Genomic DNA, 26,249 nt, shown 5'->3' on the forward strand with positions numbered 1-26,249 from the left:
TTTTTTGTTTGGAATATAGATTTATAGACTAGTATAAAGCATGAGCGAATTAAATCCCTTAAATTTTGAAAAGAAATATCTTGGTATCACCAGTAACCAAAAGAATCTCATATTGACAAGCTAAAAATAAAAGATGGAAATCATAATCACCTTAAAGATCTAAGTTGTGATGATCTTCTTCAATCTTCACAATCACAAGCTTTAGATAGACGTATCAAATCCAATCGATACCACTTTCTAATAACTCAAAGGAAAGGAATAGAGTTTTTATTTAACACGCAACAATAGATTACCTATTTATTCTGGGCTTGTTCACTAATAATGTTCAGTCGTTGGGCTAACTTTGGTTTATTTCCTGGGCTAACAGGAAAAATCAACCGAATATATGCACATACTTTTTTTCTTACCAAATTAAGGGATGGGCTATATCCCGGGTAAGCCCCTTGCTAGGCCCATCCTTGGTTTCCCAAACTAAAGAGATTATATAACTGTAATTAATTGTATTTTCATAAGAGCCAAATCATTAATCTGCCAAAATAGTTCAAACCTTCCATTTTCAATTTGTTTAAAGTTCATCCTATAATTAGATAGATAGAAATGATTATTATCTTTCCTAACATTAAGAAAAATGTCTAAGTTTAGTTACATGCAAATGTAACTACCAATCAGTGCACCAGGTGTGGTTGTTAGGCCATCAAGCCAGTTTGCTTCACTAGTATATTTTGGTTCACATGACAATATTTGGATCTTGGATAAACTCTGAGTCCCATAAAAACTTTCTCAATGGTCATTACCGAAATCATTAGGCAATATTGCAGATGTAGGCCCCAGAAGATTTTGGGTCATGGTGTCCATTTGGGGTCACAAAAAATATTTATAGGTCATCCGGTAAAATTTGGTTGTATAGTTAAGTTAAAGACTAAAAGGCCAATTTTGGTATGAGATAGCTTTAATTCATTACTCACACGATGGATTTTGATAATTTATATTCTGGAGTAAATTTTCAGTTATGATGCATATTTTAAGTCTTAGAATCTTAGAATACATAAATTTTGTTGCACAATGTAGATTTTAAATTACTAAATAAATTTGAAATACTAAACCAAGAGGAATTTGGATGAAAATACATTTTCCCGGAGAGAATTAAAATTTTGAAATACGTTGAACAAAACTGATTTGTATGATTTTTTATAAGTATGGTTCAGTAAGTTAATTGCATGTGCGGTATGTCTATTGATCCATCACACTTGAATATATAAGGATCATATCACAAGTATAATTTCCCGTTATGTCTACTGAACAAATTGGTAGAGGTATCTGTTGAGATTATTAGTCCCACATTGTCTGGATTATCTAAGACCCTGCGGTTTATAATCCTTAGGGATATTCCACTCATTGCCAAATGGTTTTGAATTGGATCCCATATTCTAACATGATATCAGAGCAGGCTATTTGTGTCGAGTTATTTGGCCGCACCTTTACTCCTCTGTGTCACCCGGTTTATTGTCCATGTGTTAGACCCAATAAGGCTACACGTGAGTGGGCGTGTTGAGATTATTAATTCCACGTTGTCTGGGTTATCTAAGATCCTGCGGTTTATAATCCTTAGGGACACTCCACTCATTGCCAATTGGTTTTGAGTTGGATTCCCGTATTCTAATAGTATGTGGCAAGTTATAGCAAGGATCGAAAAACTTTCACAAATGTGTTGACATTTAGATTAAGGATGGTGTATATTGCAGGTTTTGGTATGCTTTGCAGCTGGAAAAGAAGTATTTGTGTAACAAATTCCCAAGATTATATAAATAAGTTTGCAAAAGAAACGAATCTGGGTTATCTAAGATCCCGTGGTTTATAATCCTTAGGGCCACACCACTCATTGCCAATTGGTTTTGAGTTGGCTTCCCATATTCTAACAGTATGTGGCAAGTTATAGCAAGGATCGAAAAAACTTTCACAAAAATGTGTTGACATCTAGATTAAATATCGTGCATATTGCAAGTTTTGGTATGCTTTACAACTGGACAAGGAGTATTTGTGTAACAAATTCCCAAGATTATATAAATAAGTTTGCAAAATAAACAAAGCAGTTACAGAATTCATAACAGATAATTGGTCTTTCACTTTCAAAAGGGCGTTGGCCCTTCCGATAATTGATTCACTTGATTGTGAAGCTTGACATGATAAATGTACGTAGTTTTTCATGAGAATGAGGAAGATTAATACTTGGTAATTTTAATTATAAAAATTTATATGATAGAATGATGAAAGGAAATGAGTACTGTAACTTTGTCATTCTAAGTGATAAAAATACACCTCCTAAGATCTCCTTTATCATCTGGGGAACCATTCATAATTCCATCAGTTTCAACAAGAAGCATGTTGCAGCATAATATGACATTGCAATCTTATTTATGCTCATTATGTCCAAGTGCTCAGTAGCTAGACGACATGAAAAGTTCATCATAAGTTCTGTTTTATTAGGATGATATTGTGAAAGCTGTAAAAAGGTTTTTCCCCTTTTATTTTTTAATCCATAAAGAATTCGGTACTGGCGAGTTCTAAATTTAGGTCATTGGTATCCTTACCTTATAACTCTACCATTATACTATACCGACATATTGCACATTTCCCCTTTCAATATATCTTTTAAATCCAAAAAAGTAAGTAAAAAAGAATTTCTGATTTAGGAGAATCAAAAGTGAAGGTAGAAGATGTAGAGACAAGGGAAAGGATATCTTATTAGAGAGAGTAATAGTTGCAATACATAGGTTTCTGACTTTCTGTATATACATATAAAAGGGAAACTAGATGGACCGCACATCATGGGCCGTAGGCCCTATAACACTCCCCTTGCGCAGTTCAATAACAAAACTTTATACATAGTGCTTCATATACAGTGCTTTGAATGTAGTTCTTCAGATGTCGTTCTTTCCTTCATGACTTGTGCCGAAATGAATTGCCTTACTAAAAATTTGACAAGGAAAAACCCAGTGGGAGAAAACCTTGGTACAACTTTTCACATGTAGTACTTCACATGTTGTCTCGTACTTTACATATAGTTCATCATATGCAATACGATCTTCAAAAGACCTAAAATTCTAAGTTAATTACCTCTTTAAAACCTTGTCAGGAAAATACAATTGGACAAAACCTGAGCTAAGGAAAAAGAGTACAATTATTGAGAATACTTGGAGCAGAATTCGATTTTCAAATGTTGTCTCGTTAAAACCTTGACAAGGAAAACCCAGTGGGACAAAACCTTGACGAAGGGAAAAGATTACAATGCGGATAATTCCACGTAAAGTTACTTCGTTGAAGTTCACTTCTCTTGTTGCTTCACAACTCAGAAAAACCTTTTGAGAAAAATGAATAACCTTGGAAAATCATATTTCAGGTGTTTGTTGTTGTCTCATTAAAAACCTGTCCGAGTAACAAAACCCTATGAGAAAAAACAACCTCGGTGAAGGAAAATAGTTCAACACACCATTAGATTCTCCCCCTGATGTTAGACAATTTTCATTAGTCTAATGCAGTCAAAAGGAGTTTATCACACTTTACTTTGGTGACTTGAATGTTTATAAGACCCTGTTGTTGATTCTGGAAGTTATGTTCCTTAACATACTATCACGTTTCATTTCTTTGATTCAGATATTTTCAGTAATATGAACGCGATCTTTATGTCTTCAACGTTCAACATACTTGATGTTTTTAGTGTTGTCTTGCTAAAAACCTTATCGAGTAACAAAACCCTTTGGGTAAAACTATTCTCGATCGAAGGGAAAAAGAGTACAACACATCTTCAATTTCAAAGTAAAATATGTCGACATCATATCCTTGGATCCTCCCCCTGATGTCGGCATCTTCCCCTGATTACTTTCAGAGTTGTTCCAGACAGTTCCTTTAGTCATATACTTTTCGAAACTAAATATCGGTAATGACTTAGAAAATAGTCTACCATATCTCCCCCTGATTACTTTCTTTGGAGAAAAGATTATTGTTCCTTCATAATCAACAACCTTTGGATTGCAGTTCCTTTAGCATTCCTTTTTATGTCTTTGCAGGGATAAAACAAACTCATGTCAATGGTTACTTTTAAGTACATGATTACATTCACTGTACCATTCCAATGACGTTGTGTTGGCGCTGAGCTATATCTAGCTAACAATTTCCATGAAGATGTAAAATTTAATCGAGTATATTACTATACTAAGTACAACAATGCGTATATTGTACTTAGATATGGGGATTTCATCTCCCAATACATCTTCGTCATCTTTCTTTAGACGAAATGGTCACTTACTTACATTTGAACCTCGACTAATCGTGGGAGTGCTATCAGGATGCATGTCTTTGTTAAATTTCCTGACAACTTTAGACATATGCAAACTGGTGGAATAATATACCACAAGCTCAGTATTCGATCGATCTTTCCCCAGATTTTTCGTCTCAAATTTGGATTTTAAATAGATTTTAAGGTCTCTTATTACATCAAGAGTACCCATTACATCTTTACCGTCAACATAGATTGCTACAATTCCAAATCATGAACTTTCTTTTGAATACGCAAGGAAAACTAACTTACTTGTCTATCCCCTCCAAATCAAATAGCCACTTAGACGGGTATACCACATCCGCCTGATTGCTTCAATTTAAAAGTGAGCATTTTATCTAACTGTAAACGCACTTTGTAGTTTAGAGTCACTTGATTTGGGAAACAAAAGGTTATCAAGTACTTATGTAAATATCTTTTATCTTTTGATTCTTTCAGAGATACGTAACAACCACATACATATGCTGCATTTCAAGTCCTTTTGAAATTAATTACCAAGCTAACTAAGTAGCGGAACACTATACAGTTCATTACAAGAGAACAATTCCAGGGCTTTGTGAGAAACCTCGCGCCACAAGGAGAGTCTTTATACTTTAAGACTGCTTTCTTCTCATTATGCTTTGTGACAAATTAATCATGTATGTCCAATAGGTTTTACACTTGGTTGGTTAGCACTACCACACCAAATACCTGTATATTTGTCAAAGTACCAAGTTCGACCTGGATTGTATATGCCAAATATGCTATTTATTTGAAATTAATCAAAATAAAGCATGGTTCGATCTCATTTTGCTATACTTATGGAGCAACAATTTATGAATTATATCATTAGTGTGCACGCATGATCCTTCCATTGACTCATGTGTATTCTCATAATCCGTTAGGATTTCATTGTTCTCTAGAATCATTTAAAACTTCGGAGCGTCCTCCCGTTTGATTCATGGACATAGTCAGAGACAATCTTATGAGATGATTTCAGATGATATAATTAGTTTGTGCCTAACTCACCTATTTTCTTTCTTGGTGAGCACTGATCGAACCTAGTGGACTCTCCATCTTCCTTTATGGAGCCACGGCCTTAACCACACTTCCACCAAGTGTAGTTGTAACACCTTAGTTTATGGTGCATATCCTTCACTAAGGATTTTTAACCTTACAGGCACATTTGCATTTGGTATTGTGATCTCGTCAGTTTAGCGACATCAGTGTACATTCCGAAAATCGATAATCTTTTTTCACTTCACATTTCCATTTGTGGAGTATAGGAGTCTGTATGAGACAAATTGGGAACACACCACGACATTCCCTGTCGTTCCCTCGGAAAATACTTTTTCATGTCTCCCCCTAACGACGAGGATTAATTTGACTATCTGCAAATCAGCGGTTGAGAGATCGCATGTCAAAAGGTTCAAAAATGCGGATAATTGTTGGAAATTCTTGTCCAACATAGTCACTTAATCATTTTGATGACCCATCATAGTACAATGTGGAGTCGTAATGGCACATATAGTGCAACCAAAAATGCGTAAGAACACAAAATGTCAGGCTTATATCCAGTTACCAACTGGTATGCAGAAAAGGTTGACTAATATTGGGTTCTAAAAACGAATTAAGTAAAGATGCGTGTAATATTGCATATCCCCAAAGTAATAAAAGGTAGGTTGGTACGCATAACCTATTCCTTAGGCACCATCTGTAACCTTTGATGGTATTGGTAGCCTTTGCGAGACCATTGGGTATAAGATGCTCTATATTTACCCTATTAAACATGCAATATCCATCAAGTCCTTTTGATGTAAGTTGTCTAGCATTAACAAGGGTGGTGAGCCTTTGAACTTTGCACTGTGTAATATGTGCTAGGAGTTTTACAAAAATTGAACGCATCGTTTGTTGTGAGCAATAACTGATTCAATGCGTCGAATCATCCACCAGAGCCATAAATCACTTGAATGGTCTGAATTCTGCATGGATATATATATGTTCCCAACAACACTTTATTTCTTTGAAGAATGAGTTATTTTACCATTTACATATAAGTAAAACGGAATGGTGTCAATCATGTTTTACTAAAGAAAGACTTTGTAAGATGAGTGGCGTGCTTTCTTACTTTAAAGCATAATGGAGAGAGGCAGTGCAAATCTAGTAACTTTAGAAATCACTGATTGTGATAGATGTCGTAACTTCGCATTCTACTAGTTCACTGTTTTGTACACTCAAATGAAGTGATGCCCGTGTTAGTACTTTCAAAACGGAATATCGTATCACAACCAATGTTCCTTATGGTTATGTCAAAGTCTTTATGAATCAATCCCAATGGATTCAGTAATTCAGGTTCCAATGATTTACAGTTCACTAGATTGACACATTAATTGTCTAAGAATATGCTTCCTTTCACATTCATTAGAAATAATGTATAGATGCAATCAACTTCATTCTCACTGTAAGTTTCCAAAAAGGTAGGTAACAATTCACGTATTAACACCCTTTGCACTTAACAAGATGTGATTATCCCTTAGTACATACAGAGCTTAGGCATTAATTCTTGAGAGATTTAACAAGTGGTGTGGCCTTATTACGTAACAAAAGTCGGATTAAACTCAATTACTTTAGAGTGAATATATCTTACGTTTCATCCAGAAATATCTCAAGTGGTTTAGAGAATTTATGTCTCGTTAGAATGATGTACTTTTCATTCCATAAGCGCAAACATTTGATCTAGTTCAATTAAATAGTCAATTGGCCATGCAAAGTTCATTTTATCATTAAAGTTGATGTCTAAAATATGACCTTTCCATGGAAAATTGGTTATTTCTACGGTGCCCGCATTACATTGCTTGTACCAATACCGGTAAGAAGATTCATTCCCAACTCTTTGGTGAGAGCTAGAATTACATGTATATACAGAAAGTCAGAAACCTATGTATTGCAACTATAACTCTCTCTAATAAAATATCCTTTTCCTTGTCTCTACATCTTCTATCTTCACTTCTGATTCTCCTAAATCAATTTCATCGTTTCTGTTTTCAAGGGGTTATAACTTGGATCCTTTATACCGACTAGCAAACCTTTCATCCCAAATTAAATCAACATAATCACCTTTAAAATGACAAGTTATCCATAATTTATTATTTGGTTACGGGGTCTTCAATTTCAATACTGCTTAATCAAACATTTGTCTGACCATCTTAAAGTTCTCTTTCTTTTTGGTCAATCAGGCTGCATTATTTGACTTTTACTCATCCCTCGCTTGGTCTAAAAACTCTACACCAATAAGCAGACAATAAAAATACCTAGTTTAATTGGGGCCATAACTTTTAATTGGGGGTCATGAAATTTTGTTCACCCCCAAATTTTTCAGGGGTGTAAAAATCGGAAGATGAATATACTATTTTACTCTTGATTAATATTTTTTTTCAAGTAACGACCCTCATTAACGACCTTTCACCGACATTAACGACAGTTTAGGTCGTCATATACATCACGATCAAAACAATAACGATTCTAAACTGTGATACACTAACGACTCTTTTTAGAGATTAGCGACAGTCTATAACGACATTTCGAAAACATTAACGACTGTTTAAGTCGTCAAATGCGTAACCAAAACAGTAACGACCCTTCCAAAGGGTCGTCAGGGAATTGATCATTTTTATGACGACCCAAAACTGTCGTACATTTCCGTCATTAATGAATCTTCGACAGTTTAGAGTCGTCACTTAAACAGTCTAAACATTAACGACGGTTGAGAGTCGTCAATGAAAATTTTTAATATCTTGACGATTTTTCATACTATCTGGGCCAAAAAAAAAAGTTAGACTAAAAATTGGAGACAAAAAATCTGAAAAAAATAATTAAACTCTAATTAATTAAGATTATCACTAATTAATTAAACTTTAACACTAATCATTTAGGGGCATTTTAGCCATTTAAAAAATATTTTTGTAAGGGGTGACCCAAATTAGGTTCTGGTGACCTTTTTTGTCCTCTAATATATGGCTCGAATTAATTCCGATGGCCCCCAATTAAGCTAGGTAAAAATAATACAGTAATGATAATAATAATCAATTTACACTGTACTATTCACATCAGTCAACGCCTTCGATCGGCCGGCACTCCTTATTGCCCAAAAAAGCAGAGCACACTACCCATCCACGAACATGACTTATTACTTTCATGTGCTCTTATCTCGTGTCGGCAACCCTAAACGTGCACAATCATTGGCTAAAATATAAAACAAGACGCACTTTTCTTCCCATAATTTCAATAAGAAATTATATTGGGAGCCGACCGCAACAAGTAATATTTTGGGTGGAGCAGAAAGTAGAAAACAAAAATAGCAGTGACCTTGGTGCCAGTGTAAATTTTCTTTTACACGGCTGCTAACGGATACCGATTCAGAAGAGAGGGATGTTTTGTTCTTGGATTTTGGTACCCCAAGCAAACTGGCAATCCCATTAGCAGCCTCAATTGTTATCTAATCCCGTAACTAAATATTGAAAAAATTAGTGATTGGTTAGTTTCCATTTGCTTTCCTTGCAAAATAGATGACAAAAGCTATCAAGGTGGGGGACATATGACCCCTACTTCCCAACTAACTCAAAGAAAAACACACCAAGAAAATGAGCTAGTTAGCATTTTAGTTAGAAGAGCTGTAATATTAAACTCATTGATACGAGTCATAAAGGCTCATAACAAATCAATCGTCAAAATAAAGCATTTTAAATGAAAAAGAAGAACAAGCTTCTTGCTGACCTACTACATATGTAAGGCGGTAGGAAGACTCCAAGAATCGGTCACGCAATTAACTAAGAAGATATGACCATTTCACATATATAAGTTGTGTATTGTGGGCATTTAGTGCAGCCATTATTTCTCTCTTATCATCATTAACAACCACTCCCTCCAATATCGACATAGACAAGATTATCTATCACCCATTAATACGACCCTTGGTAGTTTTTATTTATTTATCAGTAAGGTTTCTTCTTTCGATCCATGAAAGGAGAATCAGATCATGTTGAATATTTTGATAACCGCAAAGCTAATCGATTTGGTTATGAGCGTCTGGAAAGGGTTGTTGCTGATCACGATATCGATGATGCAGACATATCATCATCAAAACCATCATCAAACAACGTGAGTTTACTGAAATCTTTATCTGTTTCAATGTTTGGAAGAACAGCACCGAATGCCAAAAGTTTCACGCCAGAAATAGAGACGACGAATAAGAACAACAATATGTTTAGTAAGTCGATATCTATGTCAAGGTCTAAAAGTGTAAGTCCAGGAAGACATGATCAAGAAAATCAAAAGGTAGCCAAGAAGCTTGCGAAAACTCATCCTTTGTTTGGTATTAGTTTTTTTGATATGAGACGGAGCAAGAAAGCTATGGCTAAACCTGAGTTCTTAAGGTACATAGAGTACATCAAGGAAGGAGGAAAAGTTTGATCATGGTATTTACTAGCTAGCTAGTCCAATCATCCGGTTAAGTTATGTTATAGCCAGTAATTGATATATCCAAACCCCCTACAATCTCTCTTGTATATCTGTTGCTTCATCTTCTTTGTTTAATTTGTTAGTTCACTTGTCAATTACTATGTGTATCTTTTTTGGGCGGCTATTAGTTCTTAATCACTTCTTGATAATGCAATGTTTTTAGATTCTCAAAGTTCAAATCAAATCTTTGTTTGTATTATATTTTGTTCATTTGGTAAGGCAATTAGGAAAAGCAAAGAGACATGAAAACAAAATGGTCTTCCAAAAGATTTTGAGTTGTTGGAAAATTCATTTTCCACTAAAACTGCACCTGGCTATCAGTGAATATTTAGTAGTCAAACTATCATTTTTTTTTTCTTCTTTTGAATGTTGATTTTTCTTGCTACCCATTTTCTTGTAAGACTTTGGTACAACCTTGAATGAGGATGGTCGATTGGATATCCTAACATGAGATTCTGAATTGACTTTGTATTTCTAGTAATATCAGTTTACGGGAATGAGCAAGCTATCCAAAACTGACGTTGAAAATTTCTTAGTAAAAAATGTGTCGATAACATTAAGCTGCCTCAACGGGAGTTTCCTTGGTCAAAGGCTGGGTTGCACGGACGCTCCGTTTTTTTGAATCGTGTCCGCATCCGATCCGTGTCGGATACAGGACGCACGTTGGACGCTGACACGACGCGTGTCCGATGCACCAATATGTACGTCCCGCGCGCGTCTTATTTGGATGCACCGATGATTCGTGTTTGAAACATTTTTTTTTCATTTTCATTTAAACTTCTTCCTTTATTTTTACTATCATTAACTAAATAAAGAAAGACAAACATTTAGATCAGTCATTTAAGTCTTTATTAAAGTTTTGTAATTGAAAATGATATCACATATGTCCTTGGTTGGGCATGTGTTGTTCTAGGATTGCATTTTGATTGTGCCATGTATTTAATAGTGATAATTGCTTGATCTTCGACGTGTATAAACAAACGATCTCTCCTTTTCTTTTGAACTTTATACACATGTAGCATTATTTTCTAATTTTTAGGATCGAACTTGACTTTGATGTATAAATATATAATCGTATATATAAATAAAATATGTATATACGTGTCTGCGTCCTAGTTTTTTGAGAATTTTGTAGTATCCGCGTCCGCATCGTGTCATGTCCATGTCTACGCGTCCGCGTCTGTGCAACCCAGGTCGAAGGAAATCATACCCCATGTACCAAGGGCTGAAAAACCATGCCTCTAAGCCCCTTAAAATCATAAAAAAAAATTTAAAAACCTATAATTTGTATTGAGCCCAACTGATATTTACATTTAGTCCACTAAAATTTAAAGGTTTATATAAATTTTTTCTAGTCCCTACAACTTCAATTTCTGGCTCCCTCACAACTGATCTAAAAGCTCTACTCAGTAAACATGACGAAAGTTGTTCATCCTGCAATTGTTTTTTGAATTTTTTCTCTGATGCAATTCATAGCCTCTCTAACCAATTCTTGTTCTTCTCTGTTTAACCCCCTATTACTTTCTGTCTGTGGTTTTCTAAGTTACTTCATCAAAATTTTCCTTAAAATCTATTCCTACAAGTCTACAATCACCTTTACTGAAATCAACAAGCAAGAAAACATCTATCTCTACTATCAAATTCAACAAATAAGAAACATTCAAAGTTTTAACACCACCGATATCATAACACACTAGTGGATAATGGGTGTTTAGAAACCCACATCCGAGACCCTCACTGACGGTAGCTGGACCGCCGACCATAGATAGCAGTCTCTGATATAATAAAAAACCGGACCACATTCGAGAGCTTAATAAGCAGTCTCAGAATAACAAAATTTATTTACCTTTTTATCCTTTTTGGAACTCCGATTCAGAGACACGTAGGCGTACGCTGTAGTTACTCTTTCAGATGTATGATGAACGGCTGGAGATGCTTAAGATTTGAGCCATTGATTGAGATGAGATGAATGGCTGGATCGTGAAGAAGAGACCTCGTTGTTATCGAGGATAAAAATACCTTCGTTCTCCTTCTAGCTGCGCCTCATCTTTCTCCTCTTCACACTCACTACTCATCCATTTTTTCTCCAACTTTTTCATCTCCAAGTTCTTCATCAGAGATGAACTTGCTGCAACTTTTACTTTAGGTATCTCCATCTTCTAAACTACTTCTATTTCAACATCCTTTTATCTTCATCAACAACTACCAAAATCCTATCTTCGTTTTTTATCATCATAATCAGAAATCCCTAACTTTCTCTCTCGAAAATCAACAGGTATAAACCTTAATTTTTCTTATCTCACCTGTCTTTACTATGGATGGATCGGGAAGAAACAACTTCGTTATTATCGAGGGACAAAATTTCAGATCTCTCCATGTACATCTTCTTTCGGTCTTCTTCTCCACTTCACTACACACCACCATAGCCGCGATTCACCGCCTCCATCAATCACCACCAACAACAACCTCTTCTCCTTTAAGTATCTATTCATTACCGAAGAAGCAAAAGATTGGTTTTCTTATTCATCTTCTCCTCTTTTTCTATCAAGTAAAGGTTATTTCTCTCACAAATACTAGAGCAGTGTAACTTTTAAGGTATAGTTTCAGTGTTAAATCGTTATTTTGTATAGATCTCTGTTTTTCAATATTATTTTATACAGAATTTTCCTATAATTGATAGTTATATTTTTTTAATGAGTTAGGGTTTTATACTTTAATTGAAGAATTGAGATAGTGGGGTGATTGGGTTTTGGTTATTTTTCTAATTTCATGGATTCACCAACAGGAAAAAGAAGTATGAACTGATGTAGCAACAATACGGTAATTTAATGGTTTGTTTTAGGATTACTTCTAGTTCTCTACTTCTGATTTTGTTTTCATTTTTGGGTTTGTTTTATGAAAATATAACCCTAGGTTTTCTATTTGGGGTTTTTTGAATTTGATTTTGTACACATCTATGTTTCAGATGGAGGCTGGATTCTTAATGGGTTTTTTTTAAAAAGAGGGTCAGAAGATGAACTGGTGAAGAAATAATTGATTTCTTAAGGCATTCTTTATCTAATTTATGTGGAGATTTATCTCTTTGGTCATGCAGGGACAGGGTAATACTAGTTTGGGTTTTTGCGATTAACAGAATGCAATAGAGGAGTCAAATTTGTGGTGGATTCTGATATTATTGTTGATGTTGCTCTTAAGGTTTTGCGGTGCTGATATTAATATTGTACTTGTAGTGCACAATGTACATTGAGGTGGCCTCTACACAATTATGATCAAAGGATTATTCATAATTTTTTTGTATTGTACAACGTAGTGAGATTGTGAAACTGGCAAAAAGATTTAATTCGTGTTGATTTTCAGGAACTATGTAGTAGCTCGTGAAGGAGCTCTGCTTGGATTTGAGTGTCTTTAGGAGAAGCTTGGAAGATTGTTTGAACTGTATGTAAAAGTTTCACATGGCAAATGCAAATATTCTTGTTGTACTGCAAGTTTGTCCTTATATCTTAATTTTTTATCTGTTTGTTTGTTTCGGTTTATGTACATCATTCAAATGTTTCCGCTGCTGTTAGTATCTTTCTCGGATCGAGTTTTAACTGTGCGTGAAGCTTCTGTATGTGCTTCTCATGCAAATATGTCACAACTTATCTAGTGGTAAGGGAGTGAAACATGTTCTTCCTTCGCTCCTTAAGGTAAATTTCTGAAAATTCTAGTGTCTATTATATTCTACTGTTGTCGGGATTGCTCTACTGCATGGTTGTGATTATAGCTTACCTTATCTATCTAGGCTTTAAAATAGGCCTGTAATGAGCATCGCTGAATGCACCTTATTCTGAATGAAGTCTCATAGGTTGTCTGCTTACCGTGCTGCATGGGATTAATTTCTCTATAAACATTTTGATTATGTTATGTTCTCAGGGTCTAGAGGATAAATCCTGGAGAACAAAGCAAAGTAGTTTGCAACTACTAGAGGCAATGGCTTACTGCATTCCGTAACAGTTGTCTCAGTGCCTCCATTGGATTGTACCCAAGTTTATAGAGGTCTATTAATCACCTTTTTTGTTGTCTTCCTATTCAGAATGGATGGAGGGTTGATCCTTTCTTTCTAGACGAGTAGTGATATTCTATGGGATTTTGCTGATATGAGGGGCCTTCTTTTTTCCTAGATTGTTCATTTTTATAATCTGCCATTTATTTGCAGGTTTTAGATGCCCTTGGAAAAGAGTACTTTGAGCACTTATTATCAAATATTATTCGTAATTGTTCTCATCAGAGGGCATCTGTTCGTGATGGATATTTGACTCTTTTTAAGGTACCACTTTTCTTAATAACTAATAATAAAATAGTCCATTGCATGTTTCTGTTAGTCAATCAAAATTTGTGCTTCCTTTTTATTTATCATGTGGGTCCTCTAGAAAATTTGGTCTAGAATTTCTATCGTGTCCTTGTCCTGTAGTGGCATTTTCTAATTATTGCATGATTGTTATAGAATAAGCTTGGGGTTTGGTATACCAAAGCAGCAAACTTCGTACACTCGGTATATCCATTGCCTGGTGTAAGTGTGTTGAGCCTCATGTGCCTCCTGATGCCTGGACAATTGCATGTCATTTCTGCCTCTCGCATTGTCTATTGTTGTTAATATAGGTTCACAGATCTCTTGTTATGTATGTATTTAATAGAAGGGAAGGCCTTCGGTATAATAGCCATCCATATCTCTGATTCTTTAATATGTGCGTTGTAACTCAAGCATATTGTGCATGTAGTTTGTTGAATATGAAAATTTTGAATAATGTTTGGTGGAGGTATTGTTCAAGAAGATTTTTACAGTGATTTTGATAAAAGATTTCATGGGTTTGCATAATGTCCAGTTACGAAAGATTTGAGAGCCTTGTAGTTGGTTAAAATATCTTAAAGCTAGAGCCCATGAAAGTGCTTTACTGCTACAGAGAGGGATTTTTGTGTAGCCACTCTTACCCTCGATTGATTCTCGATGCAAGTATGGTGGGGGGCATGAGTTCATCTAAATATGCTCCAGAGAGTGACACCAGGGTAAGTGTTTCTTATTAGCTAACTAATTTCAATTGTTCTTTGACTATGTTATAGGCAGATTAGATTATTAAAACAGTTATGTGAGTGATAATTTATGATATGAGAAAGAATCTGAAGAGTATGATAATACTTTTTTATATTTTTATTGAAGATGTCTTATTTGTGGATCCGTAAAGATCTTTATGCATTACTAATGAAGTTTTCGTGCTTAGGGCCTGCAGTGATGTACTGAGATTCATCATGGAAAGTGGTATCAAGGGTTGCGAGGTTGTTTCCTTAACTGCTGAGTAAGCTGTCATGTGCCTCTGTGAGAGTAAGTTGTTCATCTTTGCAGCTTGTATTATTCATGACTGTTACCTATCCTTAAAATATTTTGAATTGTTGTGTTTTGATATGTAGGTTCTCTTGATATCCTAGTTACTTTGGAGCTTACACCATAGTGAGAGGCATGGTAGTCTCAAGACATTTTTTATATGTTTCTTTTGGTTTGGCATCAGCTCTGCGGCTTAAACATTTCGATTCTTGCCTGTCACATGTTATCGGAACGTCGTCTATTAGTTGAGCATGTCGTTATTAGAACTTACTAGCTAGCTTGGACATGTGTTGTTCTAAACTAAGAATTTCATTCTTATGTGTAATTTAAACCCAATGAATGAAAGAACGGAAGTTGAATTCTCAATTGGAGTTTAAATTTGAGTTAAATTTGAATTTCAGTTTGACTTTGACTTGACTTTGACTTGACTTTGACTTGAGTTCCATTTGACTTGACTTGACTCTGATGCAGTCAGATTATTTCAGGTTTAGCCATTCAGGCATTTCAGCAAGTCTGAATCTACATTTTTTTTTATATTATAATTTAAATCTGAGACTCACGGCTAAGGGTCTGTATCTCGTAACCCTTAAAATCAGTCGTCATTTTGAGACCCACGGCTAAGGGTCGTACAAAACAGCGACGCTTTATCAAGGACCCCAACAGAGACGGTTGGAAATGGTCGTATAACTCGTATATATGACTTGTCCTGACGGTCGCGGAACTTCTGTTTTCCACTAGTGACAAAAAAAGTAAAGGAAAGCAGAAATTTCTATCACCATTTTTTACAGCCCATTGTTTTTCTTGAGGTTCACAGTCCTCAATCTACACAAAATACTTTCAAACTTGTAAGCCATAAACAACCAAACACTTTTACAAAAGATATCACCACCTATCAACACCAAAATACTAGCAAAACCCAAAATAAAGCCGGCCGCTAAGAAAAGAAGAAACAAAAGAAGTTTAAGATTACCATCATCCATACCAATAGAAAGAAGGAGAAGAGCAAGTTCCGAGAAAGCCAATTTGTTAAAAACTTGTTAATCATCTTCAGAATCCATCCAAATTCTGATAATCTGGATGCTTTCAGTACCCTTGAAGGGACTCCTAAAAGTCCTCTTCATCGTAGCTCCAAATCTCCTCCTATGTATATTACCTGCTGTAATCACTGCCTGATGATGTTGGAGACACCGGACTGTCATCTGACGAAGAACTCTCATCACTCTCACTCCCTCCACTTTCATCACTCTCATCTTCTAAAATCTCTTCTTCATCACTCGACTCTCTTTCTCGCATGGTCCTGGCAAAGATCTCTGGATTGTCTCTCTCAGCATCATATCGTCTGCGCAGTTTCCTGTCATGATAAGCCTCCATTCTCTTCCGCTCATCTGCAGCATCGGAATCCTCCTCACTGGTATCCATTTCCTCCACTGGATATTCAAAACCATTCTCTGATTCCTCCGAATCACTCTCAGTGGTACTCCCAACAACCTTTGGATTTTCTTATCTTGCTGCTCTTTCCTCATCCTTCCGATCAACTCTCTCAAAATGTTTCTCCTTCCAAACCTCAAACAAAGCATCAATCTCCTCCTTTTCTCGTCTCTGACTATCTAACTCATGTGTCGCATGCTCTTCTTCTTCTTCTCATCTCTGACGAATTCTCTCTAGTGCTTGACGGTCTAATTCCTCCAATAAAACTTTCCTCAAATTCTCTATTTCCCGATCTTGCATTGAAAGAGAAAGAGACCTGGCTTGCTCGAACTCTGCTGATGATGGTGGTGAAGCGACCGGAAGAGGATTTTGGGAGTTTTCAGGGAGGTTTTGATCACTGCTACTGGCCATTCTCTAGAAATCTCTCTCTTCTCTTAATATTTGCCTTTTCAGGGTATAATCTCTCTGATCATCTGATAAACCCATTTTATAGTCTCTTAATTAATACCATTCATAACCATTTATGGCGTTTGCTTAAGATTCATGTCTCTAGACTATGCACGCCGGTTCAATACCCCATACACGGAACTCGGAACCATCGTGACGCTTTGAAATTTATCTCACGCAACCAATTTTCTCTAACCTTTCAGTTCTGGCTTAATTGCGTCTCTTCGGTTTTTCCTCCCCAATACACCAAACCTAATCCTCTACCCACTTCTAGCCTTTATAGTTCCACCATTATGAGTGAAATTGGTAAGCCACCATGCATAGCATTTTCTCTTTGGGTATTAATCTTGGTCTATGATTTTATGCAGTTTCAGATATTGCAGCACCAGGCACCATTGGATTTTGGGGCACGTCGAGTAGATATTTGAGGTTCCATAATACCAACCATATCCCAATCAATACCCTACTCAAGCCTGACCTCATCATTACCTCCTCAATTCACCCATTGCTATTTCATACCACCCCTCATTACACCCCATCTACCATTATTACATTTGGAAGCATTCATATTATGCTATATTTTTCAAAAATAAATAATAATCCAAAAATGTACTTCAGTTCCTATGAAACAAAGCCCCCTCTGAATGTGTATTATTTTTATTGTGTCTCTCCCATTATTATGAATGTCTTATTATCCTACCTGTTGAATACATTTACGTCAATGAATTATCAGCATGGCACAACAATCATGGACTATACAGAGATCACTTATCCAATGCCCAACGCCACTACTGATAAACTTTACTAACTCATACCCAACCTGAATCTTTCACAATTTCTTTCTCTCTTTACCAACATAAACTATAATCTCCTTATCATAATTTCCTTTTTTAAGGTTCAGTCTTCTAGACAGGCTTATACTTATTTATCTCTAAATATCTCTATGACTTGTCTTTATTCTTCTCTGATACCCATTGTTTCTTGGCATTATCAACTCCAAATACAAATACAAATATACTACAATTTCTCTACATCCAATTCTAAGAGTGCAGACACACACTTATCTCTTAAGTTCACCATTTATTTGATTGATTATATGGAGGATTCTAATTCTACAAGTGAAACCCATTCGTCTACCTTTATTCAAAATCTCTCTTCTGAAATGGCTGAGAAACTTTCTTTACTCAAAAATATTCCTGCTTCCTTATCTGAACCTGTGTACATTGATAAAACAGTTGTTCTAGCTGAAAATGATAATAATTGGAAATGGTGTATGGTGGGTTACGTATGCGGTGAAACTTTAGTGCCCACCTCTTCTATCAGATACTATATCTGCTCTCAATGGCCTCCATCGCAAACTCCTACTGTTATAAACTTTAATGGCTTGAGAAACAAAGTTCTGATCAGATTCTTAGCTGAAAATGATTTCATCAGAGTTAATGAACAAATCCCTTGGTTTGCTTGTGGATTCCTTATAGTTCTATGGGTGGTTCCACTAGCTGGTTGGCCTGCAAATGTTCAAGTTTCTTTTGAGGACGAAATGATGTGGCTTATCCTGTGCAATGTTCCAAAAGAATGTGTCGAATTTGAAGACTTGAAGCAGCTTACTCTCAACCTTGGAGAACTACTTGATGCTAAAGATCCTTATGGAAGTCATCATCTCAAGAAGAATGTAAAAATCTATGTGAGAATTCCCATCAACCGATCTCTCCCAACTGGTATTCCACTTCTTACTAGGGGAATAAAAGAACCTTTTCTCATTGAGTGCAGGTATTTCAAAGTCCAAGGAATTTTTGTCACTCTTGTCGTATTATTGATCATAGAGATGTTGTCTCTCCTAACTGGCTGGAAAAACAAAAACTTATCAAGGAAGCTAGCTCGTCTGCTTCAAAATATGTCTACCCACCAGTTTTTAGACTCATGATGCCACCTACTCAAGTACAGATGCACCCAAAAGTTACTCCAAACATCCTAGCTTTTGATTCTCCATCTACTCAAGCTGAAATAGTACCTGATTCGCAAAGTCAAATGTTGATATCTCCTGGCTCCGTGGGTAAAGGAAAGGCTGCAACTGTTTTTCAAACTTCAATTTTATCTAATCAGGAATCCCCCAACTGCTTGATCAATATGGGCCCATTTGGTAGCAGATCTACCACTCTCAAGATTCATGAAGTAGAAACAAATCAAATTAAGCAACTTATTCCTTTGGTCAATGGTTTACCACTTATCTTGAAGAAAGTCACCAGTCAAACTGAATTCTTGCCTACACCTAATCCGTTACCTGAATCCAGAAACTCAGGACCGATCCGTACCAGTAACTCATCTTGAAGGTTCAAAACGGCGGCAACCCCTAACCATAAAGATGTTATATCTATAGAAGCTGAACACGATGCTCTTTCCAATTTAAAGAGGAAAATTAATCCCCGTGCTGAGCTCAGAAAGAGGACTAGATCTTCAGCTCCTCTCCTGGTTGACCCTATTACCATCACCCCTAAAATTGATAGTTCTGAACCAGATTATTCTACTCTCTGCCATCCTATCACTAAATTGGGAGATATATCAACTTTAAGCTTATCTCAGTGTACCTTCAATACCCACCCCTCTCCTGAGGATTTTGGAATCTTCACTGTACCTACTGATGCTACTTCAAATGGTGATGGTGTCTGCAATAATTCCTCTCATGAGGCTGTTGATCTGAACCTGGATGCTACCTAAAGAACTATCTCTTCTGGTGTAAATAAAAATTCTCATTCTAATTGGAATCAGGATTCTGCTAATCAGGTTCCTTCTTCTCGCACCCCATTATCTCTTCTTCATCTCATATTGATTCCTCCTGTTTTCCTGTCAATAATGTGAACATTGTTTGTTGGAATGTGCGTGGTCTTGGTAAAAAATCTGCTAATATGGAACTTAGTATCCTCCTTAGAAATGTTAATCCTGATATTGTTTTCTTGTCTGAAACAAAAATGCAAAATGATTTTGCTGCTCGAAAATTGAGAAATATGGGCTTCCCTTGCACTGCTCACGTGCCTTGTGTTGGAAGAAGTGGTGGTTTTGTGCTGGCGTAGAAGAAGGAAATTGATCTTATCATTGTTTTCACTAGTAATAGGGGCATCTATGTCACCACTAAGGATATCATTCACTCCAAAATTTGCCACATTCATTTCATATATGGAGAGCCTAATACTTCCTTAAGACAAGATTTATGGGAAAACCAATGTCTCCTACCACCTATACCAGTAGATGAACCGACCTTCTTTGTAGGTGTTTTAATGCCCTCCTAGGTCCTGAGGATAAAAATGGTGGTCTAGAGATTGATGATACTGATTTTATTAATCTTAGGGATTTCTGTAATGCTTTTGATTTACATGATCCTGGTTTCTTTGGTCCTAAGTTTACTTGGTCTAATATGCAACAAGGTCCTGGCCTTATCCTTGAAGACTAGATAGGTGTTTTATTAATCCCCGAGCTGAATTATCATGTCCTAAGTTTTGTGTCAATAATCTTCCTAGGGACTCTTCTGATTATTTTCCCATGCATATTGGTTTTAATTTTGAAGTTAACTTTATGCCTAAACCCTTCCATTTCATGGCCATGTGGATGGAGGACCCTCCTTGCAGGGATATTATAGCCAATGCTTGGTCTGTAAATGTTATTGGTTCCCCTGCCTTTAAACTTAAGGAAAAACTCCTTAACACTAAAAAAGGACTTAGGGATTGGAACAAGACTTCTTTTGGTAACCTTTAAACCAACATCAAAACCACTAGAGAATAGCCGCTTGACCTCCAAATTTACAACCCTTATGATTCCTCCTCCACTTCTAGATTAAGGGCTAGACTTGAATACTTGTATAACCTTGAGGAACTATACTGGAAAGATAAATCTAGAGAGATTTTGATCTTGGAAAGAGACATTAATTCTCCATATTTCCATAAAGTCACTCTCTTTAGGAGAAAAAGGAATGCAATCAGCTGGATTAAAAACTCTCTTGGTACTGTGGTCACTGACAAAAACAGTATAAGTACCTCTTTCTTGAATTACTTTAGAAATCTTTATTCCTCCCAACCTCAGCAATTTCAAGATGAAATTCTAGAAAATACCAGTTAAATTCTCTCCTGAGCATAACTCTTTGTTAAACCTCCCTCTAACTGCTGAGGAAATAAAAATTTATGTCTTTCAAATGGGTGGTAACAAAGCTTCTGGCCCTGATGGCTTCACATGCTTGTTCTGCCAAAAAGACTAGGATATTTTTGGAGAAGCTGTTATAGATATGACAGAAACCTTCTTTAGAACTGGTCATTTAGCCAAAGTCTTTAACACCACCAACATTGATTTAATCCCTAAGATCCCTATGGATGAATTAGTCTCCCAATATAGACCCATTGGCCTATGTAATTTCATTTATAAAATCATATCTAACACTCTGGCTAATAGACTAAAACCTCTTATGGACAACATCATATCTCAGAACCAAAGTGCTTTTGTCCCAAAAAGAAGTATCTCTGACAATATCCTGCTAGCCAATGAAGTTGTTTATGTTGTCAACCATCATAAGAAAAAGAAGGGTATTACTGCCATCAAACTTGATATGTCTAAATCTTATGATAAGTTAGAATGGTCTTTTCTTAGCAAAGTCTTACTTAAAATGGGTCTATCTGATCACTGGGTTAATTTGATTTATCAATGTGTTTCCATTGTTTCTTACTCTGTATTGTTGAATGGTAGTCCCACTGGTCTTATCAAACCTGAGAGAGGCTTGAGACAGGGTTATTTACCTCTCTCCATACCTCTACATTATCTGCTCTGAAGCCTTATCGTCTTATATTAATAATTTGACCAGTAAAGGCCTAGTTGAAGGGATTAAAGTTTGTAAGAATGCCCCTTTCATGACTCATCTCTTATTTGCTGATGATTCCCTTTTGTTCTCTAAAGCTACTGATAAAGACTTTAGAAACATTAAAGATTATTTCCAAAAGTATTGTCTAGCTTCTGGCCAGGAAATCAATTTTGAAAAATCTGGTATCTTTTGTAGTAAAAAGTTGCATGCTTCCCTTATGAACCATTTGTCTAACATTCTGGATATCCATAATAGAGACTTAGGGGAAAAATACCTTGGTAACCCCATAGATTTTCAGGATTCTAAGATCCAGACCCATATGGGTATTCTCCAAGCTATTGATGCTAGGATTACCTCTTGGCTTCATAGACTCCTTTCTCAAGCTGCTAGAACTACTTTGGTTAAACATGTTGGCCAAGCTATTCCTCTTTACCAGATGGGTGCCTTTCTTATTCCTAAGCACCTTTGCAAAAAAAAAAATGGATTCTCACCTTTACCAATTCTGGTGGGGTGAAACTCTTGACCCTAAGGATAGAAAATTGCATCTTTTAGGTTGGAATGCTTCTTGCTCCCTTAAGTCTGAAGGTGGGCTTGGTTTTAGGAAATCTGAACTTAATAATTTGGCTATGTTAGCTAGAAATGCTTGGAAAATCATTGAGAATCCTAATTTCCTTTTAGGTACTGTTTTGAAAGCTCGTTATTTTCCTAAAACTGATTTTCTTAATACTACTTGCCCTGATAATTGTTCCTGGACTTGGAGATGCCTTCATACCATTAAAGAGATGATTAAACCCTTCATTTCTTGGATTGTTGGGGATGGAAAGTTCATTGACCCCTGGTGCGATAAATGGATCCCTACTTTAGGTTCTGCCACCCCTAATCCTTTGGTCCCTCCTGACCCTAGTGTTAAAGTCTCTTACTTCATTGATGATTCTATTAGATCTTGGAATTTAGTTAAACTAAATACTCATTTTGATGATGCTTTTGTTCAGAAGATCATCACCATTCCCTTAAGCCAGTTATGTAATCCTGATAGGAGCGCTTGGGAGTTTTCAAAGAATGACAGTTTTTCTTCTAAATCTGCTTACTTGGGATTAAGAGGGTCTGGGCCCTCCCCTAGTAATAAACTTTAGAAGTGCATTTGAAAAATTAATGTTCCTTACCGTATTCAGCTTTTTACTTGGAAAGATGTTAGAAATGTGTTGCCTGCTAAAACTGTTTTACAATATATAATGCCTATGCACTCTGTCTTTTGCAATAGATGCTATGACCCTTGTGAAACTATTATGCATGCTCTAGTTCTGTGTGATTTTGCTAGTCATGTTTGGAGTCTGGCCTCTTTCTATGCTAATACCTCCACTTTCTCTTCTAACTCTATGATTGATTAGTTAAATTTCTGGTTGATTGACCCTCTTACTAGAATTCCTGTTGATAGACATTGCACTTTTGTTGCTACTTATGGTCTTTATGGACTATTAATAACAACTTAGTCTTTAGAAACCTTCAGGAAAATCATATTGTCGTTATCCATAAAGCTAAGGCTATGCTCCTCACTGTCAAGACTACAGTTCTAAACCCACCTAGTTATATCCTTTCCTTTAGTGACCACTGGATGCCCCCTACTTATGGATGGATTAAATGCAACATTGATGGTGCTTTTGATGACACTGCTAAGGATAATGGTGCAGGCTATGTGATGAGGGACTTCTCCAGCAAGGATTTTTTCTGTGATTCCATTGTGTTTGATGTGGATTCTGCTGAAGAGGCTGAGGCTAGAGCTATCTGGGCTGGTTTGAAGAAAGTTGTGGAGTTAAAGCTAACACGTATCATAGTGGAAAGTGATGCTCAAGACCTGGTTTCCCAATTCTCTATTGGCTCTTTTGGTGGGAATCTGAGAACTGATGCGATTTTTAAAGACATTCAATTTTTTGCTTCCTCTCTTAGTGGTTGTATCTTCTCTTTTCAACCAAGAACTTGTAACTTTGTTGCTCAGGAACTAGCTAAATGGGCAAAAGCTAACAAGTCGTCTATGTATTGGTCTGTCCCTCCCGTTTGGCTTAGGCCATTTGTTGAGGAAGACCATTAGCCTTTTTGAAGGCCTTTGCTTATATAAAAATAATTAAAAAAAAAAATCTTGCTCCCTCATTGCATTTACAAACCTAATAAACATAGCAAGATCAACAACAACCATCTTGGTGGGTTGGACCAAACCTACCTTAGATTGGATCAAGATCAATTCGGATGGGGAGGCTAGAAGAATCGGAGGAACATATTTCATATGCAAGGATTCTGCGGAAACAACTCGGGTATTAGTAGCTCAACCTCTAGGCATCACCATCATACTAATAACTGAAACATGGGAAATGTTATTAGCATCAAGAATGACAATTCAGATTTGGTCAAAAGTTCAACTGAAACAGATTTGGAAAATCTTTGGTTGTTCCTAACCTCTTATTTGAACCTCGTTAGTACATGATAAGAATGATCATAGAAATCATGAAGATAATGGACCAAACTTCATAAGACGCTACCTAACACAATTACAGGGAACCAAACCAGATAGCCGAGGGTCTGGCAAATCATGCGTTCCGTTGGTTAATTTTACAACAACAATTGGGGACTATACAGACCCATCTTTCTTAAATCAAATTGTACTAAATGATATTATGGATATGAAGTACCCTCGTGTAATCGATCTCTAGTAATCTATACAAATTTCATGCTTAAAAAAATAAATAAAGTGGCCCGTACAATTTTTGTGTTCGTTTTTCTTGGAAATCGGATACAAGAGTACAAGACACTAATTAGTACTCCAATTTCTTTCTTTTCTTTTTTTTTCTATTTTCCCTTTTATCTTTTTTATAGGTAAATATATGGTGCTTACGAGTTTCGGACTCAGGTCACTGGTACCATCATCCAATGACTATTCCATTGTACTACAGTGATATCGACAGTACTCTAATTTCGTATTGCTCTAAGTTCCCTTGCACAAACAATGATAGATAGTCTGACCACTTGTATATCATAGGTGAGGTATTCAAGGAGTGTTTGTATATCAAGAACAAGAAAAATTACTTCATAGAGAGTTATTTTCTTTGCATTTATAATTCATTCTCAAATTTTAAATTACTTCATAGAGAGTTATTTTTCTTTGCATTTATAATTCATTCTCAAATTTTGTTTAGAACCTTATATTTTACTTTTTTGTTTTCGTAGGAATCGAGCATCCTATAAATATTTTAGTAGGCCATTTGAATACCATTTAAAACTTATTTTCCGACTATTAAAAACATAAGATTCAGAAATTAATTTGGATATACAGTTTCAGAATGACTTCTAGTGATAGAAAAAAACATTTATAAAAAAAATATTTTTTTATTTCTGACTTCTGATGTTGGCTTATGCTTTTGGTATCCAAACATACTATAGAAGTTTTAAAACACACGTAGTGCAGTGTCTACTTAGTGTAAATATCTAATACAAAAGTCTCTAGTATCATGCATTCATGCTACGTGTTATTTAATGGTTGGGTGAATCCAGACCATTGTATAAGTTTCAATCTAAATTTCAAAGTTGATTTTTTGCTAGCCTGTTTGGATAGCACATCAGAAGTAGCTTTTCGACTTCTAGAAGTTGAAAATTCAAAAGTCTGTTTGGATGTCAAATTTTAAAACGACTTCTAAAAGTAGAAAAGTTAATTTTTGTAAAATAAAACAGTTTTGCTTCCGATTTCTGTTTTTAATTTCGTCAGAAGCAGATTTGTATTCAAACATGTTGTAAGTATTAGCGACCTTGTTGTATTCGGCCCGCGGAAGTGATAGAGCCACCGAAAATTTTATCCCGAGAACGGTGCTCTTTCACGCCATTTAGGGAGTTTAACAGGGGCACTTATTTGTGACGGGTCCCATAAAAGTGTGAGAGAAAACCGATTTCTAACGATAAATCCCTCCGTGTATCTCGCATTTCCGTTCGGCCTATGGTAGATGTGAGCCATGTGACACTAATCGGGTAGCCACGTGGGGAAAAGAACCCGTTACCAGAAGTATTTAGGACCGGTATATCCTAAGTTCTTGGACAGAATTAAAGTTTGAAGCCTAGTTAGCAATTCGTGGTACGAGAGACGTACGGGAATTATACGGATTTGTGAAAGTCAAATTCGGTCAAGAGTCCGATCAACGGTTCACGATACGGCAGTAATACGGGACGACATACGTACGTGTATAATTCGTTTTAGATATATGAGTTCGGTGCACAAAAGTCGGTATGCATTAATAGGAAAAAAGGTTTAAGTATGGTGGGGAACATGTGATGTGTGTCTAAAAATCCTTCATATATGCAATAAATGTAAAGTT

The 26,249-nt window shown here is 36.0% G+C and overlaps 2 protein-coding genes across 2 annotated transcripts; both read left to right on the plus strand.

Moving 5' to 3' along the window:
* The first annotated feature begins 22,376 nt into the window (after positions 1 to 22,376).
* Positions 22,377 to 23,030, plus strand: LOC113318757 (uncharacterized mitochondrial protein AtMg00310-like). The gene has a single exon (XM_026567033.1). It carries the CDS (start codon positions 22,377 to 22,379, stop codon positions 23,028 to 23,030), a length of 654 nt encoding a protein of 217 aa, XP_026422818.1.
* Positions 23,031 to 23,440: 410 nt separating this feature from the next.
* LOC113318829 lies at positions 23,441 to 23,983 on the plus strand. The gene has a single exon (XM_026567105.1). It carries the CDS (start codon positions 23,441 to 23,443, stop codon positions 23,981 to 23,983), a length of 543 nt encoding a protein of 180 aa, XP_026422890.1.
* Positions 23,984 to 26,249: the final 2,266 nt, after the last annotated feature.

This window comes from Papaver somniferum, chromosome 1, assembly GCF_003573695.1.
Source record: "Papaver somniferum cultivar HN1 chromosome 1, ASM357369v1, whole genome shotgun sequence".
Taxonomy (NCBI): domain Eukaryota; kingdom Viridiplantae; phylum Streptophyta; class Magnoliopsida; order Ranunculales; family Papaveraceae; genus Papaver; species Papaver somniferum.

Excerpts from the sequence above, each read along its gene's own strand:
- LOC113318757 (XM_026567033.1), top strand. The coding sequence starts at position 22,377 with ATGGATTCTCACCTTTACCAATTCTGGTGGGGTGAAACTCTTGACCCT.
- LOC113318829 (XM_026567105.1), top strand. The coding sequence starts at position 23,441 with ATGCTCCTCACTGTCAAGACTACAGTTCTAAACCCACCTAGTTATATC.